The sequence below is a fragment of the Macaca fascicularis genome, chromosome 3 (genome assembly GCF_037993035.2).
Source record: "Macaca fascicularis isolate 582-1 chromosome 3, T2T-MFA8v1.1".
NCBI classification, from domain to species: Eukaryota; Metazoa; Chordata; class Mammalia; order Primates; family Cercopithecidae; genus Macaca; species Macaca fascicularis.
In genome coordinates this window covers 34,462,286-34,481,706 of record NC_088377.1, presented here as the reverse complement: position 1 = coordinate 34,481,706, position 19,421 = coordinate 34,462,286, and the positions used below count along the sequence as shown (strand labels likewise).

Genomic DNA, 19,421 nt, shown 5'->3' with positions numbered 1-19,421 from the left:
CGAGGAGAATCACATGAGCCTAGGAGTTTCAGCCTCCTACGCCATGCAACATAGTGAGACCCCGTCTCTCCAAAAATTAAAAATTAGGATGGGCATGGTGGTGCGCCTGTAATCCCCGCACTTTTGGAGGCCAAGGCAGGAGGATCACTTGGGCCCAGAATTTTGTAACCAGCCTGGGCAACATAGTGAGACCCTGTCTCTACAAAACATTAAAACATTAGCAGGACACGGTGGTGCACTCCTGTAGTCCCAGCCACTTGGAAGGTCGAAGTGGGAGAATCACTTGAGCCCAGGAGATTAAGGCTGCAGTGAGCTCTGATGGTGCCACTGCACTCTGACCTGGGTGCTAGAGCAAGACCCTATCTCCGAAAACAAACAAGCAAAAAAATTGATCTGCAGCCGTAGTCCCAGGGCAGGGAACACACAAGCCAGAAGAGATCTAGACGCCCTCTGTGTGGTAAGGAAAAGGCGGTGTGACTCATGCCTGTATTCAGCCAGCCGGTTTTGAGCACCTCCCCTTTGCTGAACACGTGGATGCCAGGGGAGAGCTAGGCTTCTGCCTGCAGGGCCTGGACAGGGGAGATGGGGGCAGACTGGGGGAGATGGGGGGACGTGGAGTCAGATTGGGGGAGAGATTAGGAGCAGATTGGGGGACATGGGGCAGACTACAGGAGATGAGGGACATAGAGTCAGATTGGGGGAGAGATAGGGGCAGACTAGGGAGATGGCAGACTGGGGGAGATGGCAAATTGGGGAAGATGGGAGCAGATTGAGGGAGATGGGGGACACATATTGGGGAGAGATGGGACAGATTAGGGAGATGGCAGACTGGGGAAGATGGGGGCAGACTGGGGGAGATGAGGGGCATGGAGTCAGATTGGGGGAGCGATAGGGGGAGACTGGGGGAGGTGGGGGCAGACTAGGGGAGATGGGGACAGACCGGGGGGAATGGGGACAGACTAGGGGAGATGGGGACAGACTGGGGGAGATGGGTCTATGGAGGCAGATTGGGGGAGATGAGAAGATAATGGAGGCAGATGGGGGAGATAAGTAGGTGGACGATGGGCGCTGGGTGGGGGCGGTCAGAGGCAAGTACGTGCAGCGACACTGCGCGGGGGCGGGGGGTGCGCGCTCCACGCCGTTCGCACAGTTGGACCGAAGGCCCGGGGCGGCCAGAGCAGCCTGGTTTGAGGGGCGGTGGGGCTGCAGCAGGGTCCACCCACGCCCTCCCAGCGCCGAAGCCCCGCCCCCGCTCTCCCACCCCCGCGCCGAGGTCCCGCCCCCGCGGGCGAGCTGGCGTCACCGTCCAGCCGGCTGGATCTGGTTCCAGCCGCGCCGGGCCGGCCGGGCATGCGCAGTGCGGGGGCGCTGCGGCTGCTGGAGGTGCGGACCCCGCGGTCCGCACTGCGGCCGCATCCGTGCCGCGGCGCCGTACGTGCCCGCGGGACCTGACAACCGGGGCAGAGGTCAGTGCTCGGGGCCGCGGCCGGACCGGGGCTGCAGGGAGGGGAGAAAAGGGGAGGGAAAGGGACGGGCCCTGCTCCAGCCCCGCCCCGCGGCGACAGGTGGGCGCTCCCGCGGGAGGCCGTGGCTTCCGGGCGCTGCTGCGGGCCCCGCTCCGCCCTACAGACCCCGGGCCGACCGAGCAGCGCTTCTCGGGGCTCTGCTGCGCGCCGTTCCCCGGGCAGGCCCTGGACGGTCCCGCGCCTCCTCCCACTTACTCTACTGGGGGCGCAGGGCCGGACCGCGGGTGGCGGGGTAGGGGTCCAGGCCCTGCAGGCGCTGCGACCCCTCGAGCGCCCCCGCAACCGGCCGCGCACCCCTGCGCTGTGGGGGCGGGCCGGGCCCCCAGCCGCGATGCAGCAGCCCCTGGGGGAGACACGAGCTCTGAGGACCCCGGGTGGTCTAGAGTCGCCGGCCGCCTCGTGACCCCTGGGAGGACCTGTGTCGCCCGCAGCGCCGCCTCGCCCCTCCCTGTGCCGGGGGAGAGGACCCCGTCGGGCGCCCGGAAGCCCGGGGCTTCCTTGGCTGGGGCGAGGCGGCCCCCCCATGGCGCGGTGGGTGCTAGTGCGAAGCTGTGTCCACTAAAGCAAAGACTCATAATGAAAACAGTCGGGTTAGCTTCACTCGGGAGCCTTCTTGAGGACGGCGGGGCGGGCCCGCAGCTCCTTCCAGAGGCTCCGCCGCTGCTGCGTCGGGGTCAGCCGGGTTTGGGTGGGTGGGAGAGCGCAGAGGTGTTTGGAGCGAGTCTTTTATCTTCCGAGGAGGCAGTGGCCCGGGCAGGTGGTGGCCCCGCGCTGGTCCTGCGCTGTATCCTCGGAGCGTCCTCAGCTGCGGCGTCCAGGCATCCGCACAGAGAGCCTGCTGCTGGGCCTCAGAGGGCTACAGAGACGGCAGGAATGGTGACCAGGAATGGTGACCGTTGTTTCATAGTCCTTTGGTTATGAGTAACTCACCGAATTGACAGTGTGATTTTTATGAATTCGTTGTGTTCACTGAAGAGCTGTGGCAGAGTGAGAAAACCTAACACGTACTTAGTTCCCAAATGTGAGTGTTTTCAACTATGTGTAACAACTAACAAAATTGACATAATGATCCACTTCACGGACATTTAATTTTGATTCTGTCATTTCCTCATTTTAGAGGCAGTAACATGTTTTGTTTTCTTCCTGTCGCTCAAACCTCTTCGAGGCTCCTGCACGGCTCGTGCTGTGCCTCCGGGCCCAGGTGACCTCGTGGGGGAGAAGGAAGGGGCCTCTGAGATGAAAATGTAGTTTTGCTGTTTTTAGTTTATACTCAAAGCGCTGCAGTTTCCTGACACTACAGAGCACACCGGTCACGCCGGCAGGATGAAGCGCAGAGGCTGCCTGATGAAGTGGGCTGCGCGCTAGAAAATCCACGTGCGGAGTAGCTTGGTTCCCTCCACGGGGAGCGTGCCAGGCCCTCTCGGGCGCCGCGGGAGCCTCGCCTTCTGCACAGGCTTCAGAGCCAGGTGCTGGAGCGGCAGCGACTGAGGGGCGTGGATGTCTTTGCACGTTTCCCATGTGTTTTTCAAACGTTAATAACGTGATTTTCAGTAAAGTGGCAGAATCAGCATTGAAGAATGGGGAGCAAGTGCGAGCCGCTTTCCTGCGAGTGGTTGAGAAGCAGGCTTTGTGTGGTTGGCAGCCCCCGTGCCTAGCGGCTGCTCAGCCCTACCCCTGCTGCTCCTGCGGGAGCCGCCTTCCTGGCTTAGAAACAACACTGCCTCAGACTGCTAGTTAGCGGCGGCCTCCACAGGGAAGCTGAGGCAGGTTCGTGTTCTCATAGCTAGGAAGGACGTGGCCCTGGCAGGGAGCTGCAGCACAGCCTCTGGCAACACAGAAGCACTGCCCTGCTGGACCCTTGCCTCCTAGGTCAGCTGTTGCCCACCCAGCAGCCGGAGCGCTTGCTCGCATAGGCTCCTCAGCCGCGCCAGGTGCAGCTGGGCTCCACCCTCAACTGGCCCAATAGTAGCAAAAGAAACGAGAAGTGTCGTGAATTGTTAGACAGCATCCGTATGTTTAAGTTCAAATTAGAGCCGCCCAGCCACACGTGTGGATACAAAGCTGCCATTCAGTGGGGAGCCGGAGCCTAGGGGCCTGTGTCACTCCTCTGGATGTGGATGTGGGTGAAAGTCACCCAGAGGCCTTGCCAACATTCTGGGAGGTGACAAGGGGGCACGGCCTCTGGGATCTGGGGTCAGGAGTTCCAGGAGGCTCGCTTCTGCTTCTGCCCAGCAGTTCACTGTTCCCTCCACGGCAGCTGAAGCTCAGCTGCTGCGCGGCCTACCCGACCAGGGGCAGAAAGGAGTCCTCCATCCCAGGCAGTGCCCTGGTGGGTGTCCGTCCTGTGGCAGACACTGGCCGTAGAGGCTGAGAAAGGAGAGAACCCCAGCCTGCCTCTGGAGGCCCAAGGGAGGCAGTGAAGGGCCCGAAGCTAGCGATGCAGGAGTTTCCAGAGCGCAGGGGAATATGGAGACCAGCCCTCAGCTCCACTGGGGAGCCACACAACCTCTGCCAGTGCTGAGTGGTTACAGGGCTCTGTTACCAGCCCCATTCCTGCTGGACGGGCGAGGTTAGTCCACATCGCACCCCCCAACCTCTTGTGCTCTGTGACCTCAGAATACACAAAGCTGTGTCTACAGGCCTCAGCGGCTGTGAGCCCCTCGCCTACACTGGGGGTTCCTCAGTTGACACCTGAGCCAGTGTCCTGTGCCCCAGTGGTGCCAGGACAGAGTCCCTGTCCCCGACCTGATTTATGCACCTCCTCACTCACTGCCAGCACTGTCCCCCCACCAACAGGCTTGCTCAGTACAGCCCCAAACCCAAGTCCCTAGCACCCACACCCCAGTGAGTTTCCTGCGCCCTGTAGGCTCAGCTGCTTCTCATCCTCCACCCACCTAGGATCCTTGGAACAGGGAGTGGTTCTTATTTAGGTCCCTGAGGTACCAGCTACAGGCTTCACTCTTAGCAGCCACCACCCCAGTGATGAAGCTGATAGCCTAAGCAGACTGGCCCCTGCAGAGCTCTGGGGGGAGGTACCTGGCCTCTCCAGCCTCCACCCTGGCCCACAACTACCTCCAGGCCCAGAGCAGCAGATCCCAACCTGCCTGCCCCTGGGGCTGGGTCTCCAGCAGTCAGGACTGAGCTGCTGCTAGCTGCTGACTGGTTCCTTCTGGCTGGGCAGGTGTGGGGCGAAGGGGGCGCGTTTGCCCCATGTCCCCATCAGCTGCATCTCCACACCTTCCCTTGTGACACCTCCGACCAGAACAGACCAGGAGTGTGGAAGGAGCCCCCACCTTCTCCCCCAGCTCCCTGGGGTTGTCTTCTGTCTGCTCCTTTTGTCTTCCACACTGAAGAGTGTGCTCCAGCTGGGGATGGGCGTGCGTGGTGCTGGGAATGGACACCTGGGAAATGGTGGCGTGTGCATCAAGTCTAAATAGCCGTTCACAGGTTCTTGGGGCTTTTTGTTTCCAGAAACCTGATCTGATCTTTATAGAAAGTGCTCCTCTGTACTCCAGCCTGGGTCTTCCTCCCGTCCAGGCCGGCAGCACTGTTTGACTCAGCGAGGAGAGGCTGAAACTGGAGAGCCCCTGGAAAGGCTCTTGAGGGCCAGGTGGCAGTGGGGAGGGTGGCTTTCGTTCCCTGCCCTCATCCTAGCGTTTAGCAGACTGCCCCACACCGCGGGTTTCCATTTTCACCCTTGGGTTAAGAGAAAAGCAGGAATAAAAAGTTTCTAATGTTGCTCGTGAAATTCAGCACTGGCCATCAAAGGCACCTGGGGCTCCCACGTCTCTCCTGCCCCTATGGGTCCATTTCCTGCTGTTTGTTGCAACCCACCTGCATCGTTGGTGTGTGCGGCTGAACTCAAGCTGTTTAGGAAGCCCACAGGCAGGGCTCTGTGGGGCCCATTCCTGGTCCCACATCTCTGGCAAGGGCTCCCCTTGAGCTGAGGCTTCTGAGCTCCTCCAGGTGGGCGTAGGGAGGCAGGTCCCACTGTCAGCCAAGCTGCAGGGTTTTTAAGAAGAAAGTGGGGGCTGCGCACTGTGGGCTCACACCTGTAATCCCAGCACTTTGGGAGGCTGGCCGGAAGGATCACTGTAGACCAGGAGTTTGAGAGCAGCCTTGGTCCTATCTCTAAAAAAATTTAAAAACTGGCCAGGCGTGGTGGCACATGCCTATAGTCCTGGCTACTTGGGAGGCTGAGGTGGGAGGATTGCTTGAGCCCAGGAGGTCGAGGCTGCAGTGAGCTGTGATGATGCCGCTGCACTCCAGCCTGGGCCACAGAGCAAGACCATGTGTCAACAAGAAAAAGCCTCTGTGGAAGGGCCTCCAGTCCCCTGGCCTGGGCTGCAGGGGCCGCTGCTCCAGCCCTGCCTTCTACACGTGCCAAGATGTGAGCAGTCACCCCGGAGATCCTCACCCCTTCTCTATAGAACGAGGAGTCAGGCTGCCAGGGATTGGGGTCTGAGCGCATTGCTGTCTCTGTGTGTGTGTGTGTTTCTTGGGAAGAGGGCCCCATGGTCTTCATCATGTTCTCCAGGGCCCAGTTGGAACGAGTTGGAATTTGGATGGGGAGAAATGTGGAGTAGGGCAGGAACCTCCTTCCTAGGAAGGAGCCTGCGGGGGACCCTGCATGGGGTCCCAGACTCCCAGGGGGCCTCAGGTGTGGTGTTAGAGGGGCGCTGGGGCTGGCAGTCTGTCCATGTCTTCAGCCTGGGTCTCGTGAGTTCAGGGAGTTTGAACCTGGGTGGAGAATGAACCCCTGTGTGTCTTCACTAACCTCCAGCTGACACGAGCTTCCGCAGACCCAGCAGTGGCGGGTGTGGGTGCTCCCCGTGCCATCTGTTGGGGACACCTCACGCGTCACTTGCACTTGGCCCATGTTGCAGCTACAGGAGCCACCAGACCCTATAAATACTCGGATGCCCACATGTGCTCCTATGTATCTCCTGTGCCTGTGCATCAGGCCTCATGCGTTTAAAACGTCCTTCTGAGAAGGGGCCACAGGCAGGCGTCACCCATTGCCACGCCACCGCGGCAGGAAGCGTCCCATGCTCCGCAGGGGCGGGGCGGCCGCTCTCCCTGTCCTCCAGGAGCTCACGTGTGCCTGCCTGTGAGCGCCTCGACGACAGAGCCGGCGCCCGCCCCAGTGTCTGCGCCGGGACCACAGAGTGGCCAGCTCACCGCGGAGACGTCACACTTTGTAGCAGCGCCTGGACTTATATGCGCTTCTGATATGATGTGTTTTAATCAGTATAAACATGGAAGGGGGAGAGCGTGGGACGTTCCACTGGTGTCCTCGGGAGGAAGTAATGGGAGGGAGGACATTTGGGGGGATTCACCTTTAAAGAATTTGAGAGCTTGTGTATTTTGTGGAATAACGGTAAATTAATCCCCTGTGTGTTTCTGATCATTAAGAAAACCCCATCGATGCTGTTGGTTGTGGGACTGTCATTTCACAGTGCGGATCCGAAGGTGGTCCTGGCTACTCTGCGAGGGTTGCCCTGGGAGGAGGTGGTGGAGGGCACGTGGGCGTCCTGTGTTCCCTCATGACGGCTGTCGCCTGTAGTTGCCTCAAAAGGCTTAATTAAAAAAACTCTTGTTTCTCAGAAAAAGCAGTTTACTACTGTGAGTTAACGCTATGGAATTCTAATAATTGAGGTAATAAATCTGATTAAGGTTTTCTTTAAACTGGAACAGAATCCCTACAGGTGCCCCATAAGAGGGCTGTGGGATGTGGGACGTGGGTCCAGGCTCCTGACCTTGGAACTCCTGGGTGGGGTCTGAGGCGATGCAGGAGACAGAGGAGCTCGTGGTCCAGGAGGCGCTGGTGGGTGGGGACATGCTTCCCCGCAGGCCTGCATCTGTCGTCTTGGGACGGGGGGCAGGGTGGGGTGACACAGGCTCCATGTGCACGTGTCCAGGGTTCCCGTCCTTCCCTCCTGAGCTGCCGTCTCCACCGTGGCTCACCGACAGTGCAGCGAGGCTCCTGGTGGACTGAGGGTTGGTTGCCCTGTCCAGGCGGCCTCGAGTGCACCAGGACACGGCCTGTCCAGTGTGATCCAGGCACCACGCCTGTGGGCCGTCATCACCGTCACCTGGGTGTGCCGAGGGACTTGTGCTTTCCTGGATCGAATCGCATGAGCCAAGTCAGGGGAGCTGCCCCAGGTGCTCCTTGGGCTTCTGCTCCCCAGGACTCACGTTTGCACCCCAAAACCCAGTCTCCCCCCGCAGAAGGGCACGCGGCTTGAGTCCAGGAATTTGCGCATGCGGTTTTGAGCCCTGGACACTGGGCCCCGGAGTGCCTGGCCTTGTGTACAGTTGGGGGCGGGGGCGGAGAAGCTCGTACCTTGCCATCTGCAGCTGCCCACGGCGGTCATTTCACATGCTGGGGTTCTACACGAGATGCCACCAGAGAAGACTCCCCCCCTTGGGAAAGTTTGTAAGTATTGAGTCCGTGGCTTGTTTCCCGAGAAGAAGGTGCAGGAGGGTGTGTAGCTGTCTTGCTGTCCTCCACCCCGCAGTGCGGAGCCCTCCCCACCTCCCCTGCGCGGAGCCCTCCCCATCTCCCCTGCGATCCAGGGATGCTCCCCAAGGGCCTGACACAGCAACACTGGAGCCCTGGCCCCGTCACCCGGCTGGCATTGTAGGACAGCAGCACCTGCCTCACTGACACTGTCCCCTGCACGTCTACTGGACAGGGTCCAGGCCGGGTGACCCCTTCACCCGCACAGCAGGGCACGGCAGGCCAGGCTGGTGGCGTCCTTCCCTGCAGCTCCAATTTGAGCAGGGAGCTCTTTATCTTCCCTCTGAGAGACAATGGGTCCTTTCTCTGCCAGTCTGTCCTCCGACAAGGCCACTGCTTCCCCAGGGAGCCTGAGCCTGGGGCCAGAGGCAGTGGCCCGACACCCACAGCTTGAGGTGCATTGGGCCTGCGTGACCCTCAGACACGAGGCTTCTGAGTGGTCTGGGCTCTCCACAGACCCCACATCCTCAATGAAATGCGCAGAAGAAGTCCAAGGTGCGTGGGTGGGTGCTGCTGTGCGCTGGCGTGTGCTGCTGTGCACTGGTGTGTGCTGGCGTGCGCTGGTGTGACACCGGAGGGGGAGTATGTTTTGTCTGGGATCCTCATGTGACACCTCAGACACTACACAGTCCCGCCCGGACAGACGCTGGTCCAGGGTCACTGCAGGGCCCCGGCCGGGAGTATTTCCGTCTGGTCAGGTGACATTCGCGTCACATGGGCGTTGCTCACAGAGGGGCCTCCGGAGGAAGGAGAGTGGCAGTCAGCACTCAGCCTTTGGCCTCGCTTCACTGTGGGTGAGGAGCTGCCCACCAAGGACACTCAGGCCAGGTGTCAGGACACACCTGCCTTGGTGTCTCCATGAGGGCCGGGCATTAGGGGCCACACAGGCCGCAGCTTCAGTCTCTCTGACCCTCTGGGTTAGTCCTGGGTCCCCCCAACCCTCTGGGTCAGTCCTGGGTCCTCCCTGATCTTCTGGGTCAGCCCTTTGTCCCCTCCCTGCCTTCTGGTCAGCCCTGGGTCTCCCCACTCTGCCGTCCTTTCTTAGGTGAAGGCTCTGCTCCCTTAGACTTGAGGGGACACAGGAAGGTCTGGCTGGAACAGAGGATTTTTTCTAAACCCTGAATCCAGAGTAGCGTGGATGCCTGCGGGCACTGGCAGCTGACAGCTTGCATGAGCCCAGCCTCCGCGGGATCTCCCGATGGCCCAAACCCTGCTCATGAGACAGGGACTTGCACATTCCTCCCTGAGCCTCAGGTTGACGAAGACCTGAGGCCTCTTCCTGACCCCACCTCTCTTTCCTCACCCCCAGCCCCCCCACATACCTGCTTTCACACCTGGGGGATAGGGAGCCCACACCTGCTGTCACACCCGGGGGGAGGGCAGGGAGCCCACACCTGCTGTCACACCCAGAGGAACAGGGAGCCCACACCTCTGCTCTCACACCCGGGGGACAGGGAGCCCACACCTGCTGTCACACCCGGGGGGAGGGCAGGGAGCCCACACCTGCTGTCACACCCAGGGGAACAGGGACCCCACGCCTCTGCTCTCACACCCAGGGGACAGGGAGCGCACACACCTGCTCTCACACCTGGGGGGTACAAGGAGCCCACACACCTGTTGTCACACCCGGGGTACAGGGAGCCCACACCTGCTCTCACACCCAGGGGACAGGGAGCCCACACCAGCTTTCACACCCAGGGGACAGGGAGCCCACACCGGCTCTCACACCCAGGGGACAGGGAGCCTACGCCTCTTCCTGACCCCACCTCTCTTTCCTCACCCCCTGGCACTCCCCTCCCCAGCAATTTAGCAGGGACCCAGGAGCCACCAAGGCCACTTCCCGTCACATCTCCCTGGTGTGATGCCGTGGCTGGGGAGGCTCATTCCCAGGCTGGAGAGACTGGGCAGGGGTCACTGTCCTTTTGGGCTGTTCTCAGAGCCCATAGCAGTCCTGTCAGGCCCTGCCCGGCAACGCAGCCCCCACACAGGACCTGCTGGACCAAGGCTGCCTGCTTCTCCCAGCCCCGGGGCTCTCACTGCACAGCCTGCACACCTGTGCTCAGTGCGCTGAGTCAGCACATCCCTGCAGGGCAGGGAGGACCCGCAGGGAAAAAGGGGCTGTAGACTGAATCGGTGCTGGGATCTGAGATCCGGGCTCAGGCTGGAACAAGGTGAGACCAACCCAAACGTTGCCATGGCCGGCGGCCGACATACCCTTCTCGGGGCCCATTTCTGTGTATGTGATGTTCATGGTCGTCACTTAGAAAAATTCAGAACCTTGGAGATTGGTGTCCAGTGCAGGAACCTGGTGCCAGAGTCGTGCCAGGCCAGCTTTATGGAGCGCCGCGTGTTTCTCCCGTGTTTCCTGTTGGCTTAAACTCAGAAACCTGGAAAATGATGATGGTTTTATTTTTGCCGGTTCTTTTGGTTGGGATGCGACTAGCACGTGTTACCTGCCTCGGACATCTCCAGGAAGAGCCAGTGCATTGTGGCATCTCACGCTGGGAGCACGGCTCACGACGGGCCCATGTCACACAGATGGACGGGCGGGGTGGGCAGAAGGGAGCCTTTGGGGCTCTGCTGCCTCAGTCAAGTCTACAGGAACCTTTTCAAATCAAATGATTGTCATTCTTCTCTGTGTCGCTTGCCAGGAGTTATAGGCGTAAAGGAAAAACATAGTTTTCATGCGGTTGTATTGTCTCAAACAGTGTCAGCTTCTCTGTAAGAATCTCGGGGCTCTCTCCTCTGGAAGCTGCCGTGGCCATTGATCCACTTTGCTCCTCCCAGCCTGTAGAGTTTGGCTCTGGTTTGTTTTCAGTGTGTTTGTTGAGTACAGGAAACATTTTCATTGCCTGATGGTAAGGATTTCGTGTTTAACTGCGCATGTGCCGCGTTGCTTGCGGTAGTCTGTGAAAGTGTTCACGTTATAAAATACAGTGTAGGCGCAGTGACAGGCCGTGTCACCATCCCAGTCCTAGGGTTGCAGTTTATCTGTGTGGGTGCATGTCCTGTGTGAAGCTTTTCATGCACATTGAATTGTTCTATACGTTTTCTTTTATTTTTTTTTTTTTTTTTTTTTTTGAGACGGAGTCTCGCTCTGTCACCTGGGCTGGAGTGCAGTGGCCGGATCTCAGCTCACTGCAAGCTCCGCCTCCCGGGTTTACGCCATTCTCCTGCCTCAGCCTCCCGAGTAGCTGGGACTACACGCGCCCGCCACCTCGCCCGGCTAGTTTTTTGTATTTTTTAGTAGAGACGGGGTTTCACCGTATTAGCCAGGATGGTCTCAATCTCCTGACCTCGTGATCCGCCCGTCTCGGCCTCCCAAAGTGCTGGGATTACAGTCTTGAGCCACCGCGCCTGGCCTCTATGCGTTTTCAAATGTAATGCTGAAGACATCTAACCGCAGGGAAGAGAATGTGTGGCTGGAATTTTTATTTTTCTATACTTCATTTGAGTGTCTGTATGTCGTCAAGTCTGAAATGCTGGAGACTGTCCTAGCATTGAGATAGGGTGACTGTACTTTTATACGGTTTTCTGCTTGCACTGGGATGGTCCAGAGATGCCGGCTTTAGACATTACACATCTGTGACAGGCCAGTGCTTCCTTCCACAGGGCCCGTCCCATCTGTGTCCGAAAGCCGTCATGTTAGGAGAGAGACTCTTGCCCTGACAGCGTCGGCTCAAAGCCTCCCAGCACACCTCTCCCTGGAGAGTGGCCCCAGCCTGCAGGGTCTGTGGGGTGGACCCTGGGCCTAGAGGGGCTCCAGCGGGCCCGAGGTCTGCCCCTTCCCAGAATCCTGGAGCCAGCAGGAGCCTGGAGTGAGCCCTGGCCGCTGCGCCAGGCTTTGCATCCTAGGCCTGAAACTCAAGTCCGTAGAAGTGACCCTCACAGGCTTTTTGAGACTTGGATTTTTTTTTTTTTTTTTTTTTTTTGAGACGGAGGCTCGCTCTGTTGTCCAGGCTGGAGTGCAGTGGCGTGATATTGGCTCACTGCAAGCTCCGCCTCCTGGGTTCACGCCATTCTCCTGCCTCAGCCTCCCAAGTAGCTGGGACTACAGGCGCCGCCACCACGCCTGGCTAATTTTTTTTTTTTGTATTTTTTAGTAGAGACGGGGTTTCACCGTGTTAGCCAGGATGGTCTCCATCTCCTGACCTCGTGATCCGCCCGCCTCGGCCTCCCAAAGTGCTGGGAGCCACCACGCCTGGCCGACACTTGGATTCTTTTAAAAAGTTTTTGGTGTGTACTTAGGTAATTTACAAGCCCTTGGGGCAACTTTGGGAGCTCTATGTGATGATAGTGGTAAGTTTGCTAAAAGTGTTTGCCAATGAAACCCATGTTCTTTGGAGGGTCGGCACGTGGGTGGCAGTTGGAGAAAGTTGTCCGCTGCTCATCCGTGGGTGACAGCCATCCTGCCTTGCTTACCTGTGCTCTCCGGGCCAGAGACTGTGCAGGCCAAGCAGAGGAAGCGCAGGTCCTGGTGGCCCCACCACCCTCCCGCACTGCCCCCACTCCCCCTGGCCCTGCCGCAGACTGTGCCCTCCAGCCTGCCCGAACCTACTGCCCCCCGGCCCCCTCCAGCTGGCACCCTCCCGGGGCCCGCCTGTGTCATCCCAAGATAGCTGAGGCCACTCACGTCATGGTCACAGCCTTGGGGAATCGCCTGGTCCAGGACAGCGAGCGTGAGCACAGGGCAGCCAATGGCATGGAGTGGAGCCGGGCACCCCAAGGCAGCGAGCGTGAGCACAGGGCGGCCGACGGCACAGAGTGGAGCCGGGCACCGCCGAGGCCTCGTGGCTCTCTGGGCGTGGCTCCCTCACTCCACCTGCCTCTGCGTCTTCTGTTGAGGCCCAGCACAGAAATGGGAGTTGGGTTTTTCAGCTGAAATCATTTCCGGGGTTCATCGGTGACTTAGGAGAAGTTAAAGGTGCACTGGCCAGTGTCAGGTACAGCCCAGGGCAGTTGGCGCTCCTGAGCTTCCCGCCTCGTGGCCACAGTGGCTGCCTCGGGAGCACGGGACTTGGGCTGTGACTCCTGTCAGCTCGGGAGTGCCGGTGGCCAGAAGCAAGGGTGGGTGTGAAGGAAGCTGCTTCCACAGCGTCCAGGCTGGTGCCTGACACAAGAAACATCCCCGCGCAGGGCACTCGGGAAGCCTGCGAGAAACAGCGGGGCCTGCAGGTCCCCCGCTTGGCCCCCGTATGGGACGGCCTGGGTCCCCCTCGCCATCCATCCCAGGCCAGCACCTGCGTTGCTGTTGCCCACAGCCTTGGCCCTGTCCTCACCGCTCTGTCCACCAACCTGGGACCCTGCTACAGGGCCTGCCCACCTGCTCAGGGCCTCTCCAGGTGCCCCACACATGTGGGCTGACAGGCCCTTGGCCACTGCGGCGGCCCCTCTGCAGCCCTAACAGTGTTATGGACTTTGGCCTGCGTCATCAGCGGCGGCCTGCGTGGCCCACAGGGTGGGGGCAGAGGCTGGGCCTGTGCCAGGAGGGGTTTTGTGTTTCAGGGCCAGGTGTTCTGCTGTGCCTGCCCCGTTGGCAGCTGTGGGCCTAGGAGGTAGACGTGGAGCTGGTTGGAGCCGGTCAGTCACCAGGCTCCCCTGGGGGTGTCCACATCCCTACCATGAAAATACTCGCTCCTCAGAGCCCTGCAGGCCTGGCCTGGTGGGTCTCAGAGCCTCTCACTTGTGTGTATGGGCAGCCCAGGCCTTCCCACCAGGACTCTTCAGCCTCTCTGTGCCGGACACCTGCCCTGGTGGGTGCCCCTCGCCCCCCAGGCCTTGCCTCTTGCTATGGACCCCCGGCAGGCTCTAGGGGTGTGGCTGTGGGTGTGTCGGCGTGGGGGTGTGTGGGTGTGTGGGTGTGGGTGTGTTGGGTGGGTGTGTGGGTGTGTTTGGGTATCTGGGTGTTTGTGGGTATCTGTGGGTGTTTGTGGGTGTCGGTGTGTGTCTGGGTATGGGTGTCTGTGGGTGGGTGTGTGGGTATCGGTGTGGGTGTTTATGGGTGTCTGGGTGTGTGGGTGGGTGTGTGGGTGGGTGTGTAGGTGTCTGGGTGTGTGGGTGTCGGTGAGTGTGTTGGGTGTGTGGGTGTCTGGGTGAGTGGGTGTGGGTGTGGGTGGGTGTGGAGTCTGTGGGTGTGGGTAGGTGTGTAGGTGTGGGTGTCTGGGTGTGCGTGTTTGTGGGTATCTGGTGTGTGGGTGTGGGTGTGTTGGGTGTGTGTGGATGTGTTTGGGTATCTGAGTGTGGGTGTCTGTGGGTGTTTGGGTGTCTGTGGGTGTCTGTGTGTGGATTTGTTGGGTATATGTGGGTGGGTCTGTGCGTGGGTGTGTGTGGGTGTCGGTGTGTGGGTGGGTGTGGATTTGTTGGGTGTGTGGGTGTCTGTGTGCATAGGTGTCTGGGTGTTGCTGTGTGTGGGCATATGTGGGTGTGTAGGTGTGAGTGGGTGTGGTGTGGGTGTGGGGGAGTGGGTGTGTGTGGGTGTCAGTGTCTGGTGTGTTGGGTGTGGGTGGGTGTGGGTATGTCTAGGTGTGTTTGGGTATATGTGGGTGTGAGTGGGTGTGTGGTGTGTGTGCGTGGGTGTCTGGGTGTATGTGAGTGGGTGTCTGGGTGTCTGTGGGTGTGTTGGGTGTGGGTCGGTTTGGGTGTGTGGGTATCTAGGTGTGTGTGGGTGTATCTGGGTGTATGTAAGTGTGGGTGTGTGCGTGGGTGGGTGTGTGGGTGTGGTATGTGGGTGGGTGTGGTGTGGGTGGGTGTATGTGTTTGTGGGTGTGTGTGAGTCGGTGTGGGAACATGGGTGAGGGATGGGGGCTGTGTTTGGCTGTCAGGGGTGAGTCTGTGAATGTGTGTCTGTGTTGGGGGGTGGGTTGCATATATAACTGTCGGTAGGGGGGCCTTGCCTCACTTTACTTTGCTCTCCCTGGGGTGGGATGCACAGGTGTGGGCTGTGCGTGCCCAGCCTCCCTTCCTGGAAGCCCTGGCTCGTGGTGGGCGGTGCCTGGTTCTGATTCCCACGCCCCAAACCATTTCCCTGGGCTCCTGGCCTTGCCCAGAGTCTACACTGATGTTCTGACTTTTTCCAGGAAAGATGAAGCGTGTGGACAGTGGCTGGGGTCACCTCGTGGTCACCCTGTGGCCCAGCTGCCCCGGCTCTGACGCTTTGCGCCATCCACTTCTTTCGTTAATTAGGGGAAGGTGGGCAAGACGGAGGGCCTGTGCTTTCCTGGCAAGATGTGGCTGGAGACACATTGTCACAGCAGGCCCTCTCCCTCCCTCTGGGGTCCTGGTCGCCCTCCCTGTCCCCAGCCTGCAGCCCAGGCGGAGCCAGGTGGCCAGTGACCTGCCTGAAAGCAGCAGGCCCCAAGCACCGACCTCGGGATTTGGGTCATATCCCGGGCCAGCGCCTGGCTTGTGTGATAACAGGCACAGGCAGGCCTTCACCCCTCCCTGCGGACCGGCCCAGATCTTCCCACGCCCTGCGGGGTGCGGCAGGGCCTCACAGAGCCTCTGGAGGCAAGAGTCTGTGGGAGGTGGATGGGGGTGGGGAAGGGGCCTCTGGGCCGTTAGCCCTGGCACCTGGCGCCTGCCTGCGGGACTGGCCATCCTCACGTGACCCGTCTGTCTCTTTGTTGTAGCACAAGCTCAACAGGATGGTGTCGGCCAGGGCCGGGCCCAGTGCTTGGGGACAGAGCCTTTGGCCACTACCAAGGCGAGGGTGGGCTTGGGAAGCCCCAGGCAGCGCACCTGTGTCTGGCTGCCCTCCATTTCCAAAGCCTAATGTGTTCCTTGATTTTCAGGGAGGAGCTGTGCTCAGGCCTGTGCCGGACGCAGAGCTGGAGCTGTCCCCAGAAGAGCAGAGGGTCCTGGAAAGGAAGCTGAAAAAGGAACGGAAGAAAGAGGAGAGGCAGCGTCTGCGGGAGGCAGGCCTTGCAGCCCAGCACCCGCCGGCCAGGCGCTCGGGAGCTGAGCTGGCCCTGGACTACCTCTGCGCGTAAGCGGCCCTGCCCCACGTAGTTTTGTCCCAGGCATGTGTCTCCACCCTTGCCTGAGGGGGTCACAGCCTTCACCCGCACACAGTGTGTGGAAGGTTCTAGAGTAGTGGGGCATTAGCATTCATGCCAGACCTGTGCTGCCGCCACTGACTTTTCTGTCTGAATGGCTCAGAGCCTTCAGGAACTTTCAGGGGCGGCAGCAGAGCTGCCACCTGTGCAGGGGTTTGCCGAAACTGTGCTCTTAGAAATGGGTCTGATGGTGAACCTCGTCCCAGCCATGCTCACCGCAGGAAGAATCCAAGCCTGGGTGCTCCTTGGATGCGGGGGTGAGGAGGAGGGAACTCGGGGTGGCCTTCAGCCCTCACTCACAGTGACAGGAGGCGCCATTGCCTCCCGAGAGCGGGGAGACGGGGATCGTGAGGTACCAGGCGCAGGGCACCATCTCCCTGGCTGCCTGCGACGTCGCTGGGTGGATGATGCAGGATTGCAGGGGTCAGGGGCTTCGGCATGGGCTCCACAGCCTTGCAGGCCATGGCCACCTCCCCGGTGCTCACCAGCACAGGCTGCTGCCCGTTTCTGTCCGCTCCGTCAGTCTCCCTGAGTGCTGACTGCGCCTAGAGTAAGGGGTGTCACAGCGTCTGTGTGGCTGGCTTCCTCAGAGACAAGAACTGGGTCCGGTCCCTGTGATGGGGTCACCCTGAGGGGCAGGGGGTCCTGTGGGGGGTGCTGGCTCTGCCCAGGACAGACTCCAGCCACACCTCTGTGGGAGCCCCTCAGAGAGACGACACCCGGTTCGGCTGTGCAGCCAGCAGAATGAACAGCGGGGCTTGCATGGATGTGCACACTGCATGCACACGTGTGTTGTGTATACTGCGTGTGTGCACTTGTGTGTGCATGTGTATATGTGTGTTGTATATATGTGTATGTGCACGTGTATATGTGTGCGCATGTGTATACGTGTGTGCGCACATGTATACATATTGTGAACACGTGTGTGCATGTGTACGTGTGTGCATGTGTGTTGTGTATACGTGTGTGCGTATATGTGTACACATGTGTATATGTATGCATGCGTGTGCATGTACGTGTTGTATATGTGTGTACGTGTGTTGTGTAGACGTGTGTGCGCATGTGCTTACGTGTGTTGTGTATGTGTGTGCATGCGCTTATACGTGTATTGTGCATACATGTGCGAGCATGTGTATACGTGTGTGCATGTATATACGTGTTATGTATACATGTGTGCATATGTACGTGTGTGCATGTGTGTATATGCGTGTGTGCACACATGTGTATGCGTGTGTTGTATAACCATGTGTGTTTATATGTGTGTGTGTGGACATGTGTGTTGTGTGTGCATCCCCAGGACGGCCTTCCACCTGCAGGAGAGGGGCTCTTGGCCACCCTGCACCAGGCTCAGCGCTGGGCTCAGGAAATGGGGAAGGGGGGTGAGCCTCCTGCTTCTCAGAGCTTAGGCTGCCTTGGAGGGTTGCAGAAGGAGCTCAGCCATAGCGTTGGGTGAATCCGGCTGGAACCAGTTGAGTCATCATGGGTCTCTGCACCAGTCAGTTCTCTGGAGCCTTAGCTTCCCCCTCCCTGGGGAACGTGGGGCTGAGGCCAGGTGCCTAGGGCTACCCCAAGAGCTCTTTCCTGCTCCGAGAATGTGCTTGGCCCAGGGGATGGTGCTGGCTGTGGTGTGAGGCCGCTGCCTCCTGCACCCACTCCTGCTTCTCGGCAGGCAGGGCCACAGGCCGCCTCAGGGTCAGTCGCTGTAGACAGAGGGGGCTTTGGAGGCCGTTGGTGCAGCACCTTGAGCCCAGGTGTGGGTGGGGTGTGGGCTGGACAGAGGAGTGGCTGGACACAGGCCTGGAAGGTGCCAGCCACAGGAATGGACCGTGGGCTCCCTGTGGGAGGCAGAGGGCGACTGGAGCCTGCGGCTGTGCCACCTGCGCCCTTCCTGTCTCCACCAGCAGGTGACTCTGTTCTGGACCTGCCCTGACGCCTGGGGCTAGCAGGGAGCAGAGGTGGGCGGGGTTTGTCCTCCTTCCTCCCCACGTCTGCCGGCGCCTTCGGCTGCTCTCAGTGTGGGCTCTGTTAGCACGAGGGGGACGTTGGGGACGTGGGCAGGAGTGGGGACCAGCCGCTCCACAGCATGGCTGCCACTCCCTGGTCTTCACCCTGGGGGCGCCCTGGCTCCCCTTCCGTGATCGCACACCCTCCGAGCTCCCCACAGGAACGTCCTGGGTGCCTGGGAGCCCGCCCTACTCCCATCCTCGGCCTCACCCTCCTCTTACCCTCTGGGACCTTCCTGTGGCCCCCTCGTGCTACTCGCAACCCCGAAGCAGCAAGTCCTGTGCGGAGGCGCTGTGTCCTGGATGTGGGAGGAGGGGGGACCCTTACTCCTGAGAAACAAAGCAGCCCCTTCACAGGCGCGCCACACACCAGGGGGCCAGCCACAGACACGGGCACCCGGGCAGGAGCTTGTCCTCTTTCCTGGGGGTCTCCAAGGGCGCCCGCAAGCCCAGCCGCATCTGCTGCCAGATCAGAGCCCACGTGGATGTGTGGGGCCCACGGTATCCCTGGCAACTCAGGGTTTTCCAAAGAGAGGAAGCCAAGGGATTCCCACAAGGGAATGCCCTTAGCCTGGGGGCTGCTGGGGACCATCGGCCACACCACGGCTGGCCCACCACAGAGCCCCCAGCACAGGGGCAGAGGTGAAGGTAGATGCCCCTGAGTTGTCCTCCCCCTGCAGAGGCCCTGGGCTGGCACTCAGGAAGGACGTGCTGGCCGCCGTGGCCCATGGCCATCTTATGGGCTTTCCACGAGGGGTTCCTCCTGGAAGCAAAGCCATCTGCGGCCGGGTGGGCTCTGTGCGGAGAACACCCCGAATGTTCTGGTGAGCTCTCGTGGTGGAGAGTTTCCTTTCATCTCTCTGGGTGTGCCCCACCCATTCCAGGATGCCTTGGGGGTCTCCCCTCCAGATCCCCCGAAGTCTCTGTCCCCCCAGACACGTGGACCCAGCACCCATGGGGTCTTCATGTCCCATCCCTAGAACCCAGGTCGCAGGCTGGGCAGTGTCCGCACACAGTGACCTTGGCCTGTGACCGGTGACCATACCCTGGGCTGTTCTTGGCATCTCAAGGGTTCAGTTCCTCTGCAGCCTTCCTGGGGTACTACTGTTTTTGTGTGGAGCTGGGACTGGTGGGAGCTGTGCAGCAGGGCTAGGGTGGGGGATTGTGGCCGTTGTGTGCTATTTCCCTGGGCTGTGACTATCCCCTCATTTCCCCAGCAGGGGTCCTGGACTTGGTCGCCCAGCTCGGAGCCATGTTGCTCTGGCCTTGCGTGGGTGGAAGCTGGGGAGTGCTGGGGGCAGTCCCTCTGCTTTCC

The 19,421-nt window shown here is 60.2% G+C and overlaps 1 protein-coding gene across 9 annotated transcripts in view; it reads left to right on the top strand.

Moving 5' to 3' along the window:
• The window catches only part of CHLSN (cholesin), a 125,750-nt gene that overhangs the window by 99,800 nt on the left and 6,529 nt on the right, over positions 1-19,421 (top strand). For 5 of the 9 annotated variants that reach the window (XM_074034241.1, XM_045389782.3, XM_074034236.1 and 2 more), the window contains exon 3: positions 15,840-16,033. In XM_074034241.1, coding sequence (XP_073890342.1) covers positions 15,840-16,033 — 194 coding nt within the window. Of the gene's footprint in view, positions 1-864; positions 1,467-13,606; positions 13,803-15,839; positions 16,068-19,421 lie in introns of those variants that run through there. The other 4 variants (XM_065541525.2, XM_074034244.1, XM_074034238.1 and 1 more) reach the window with 4 other exon arrangements.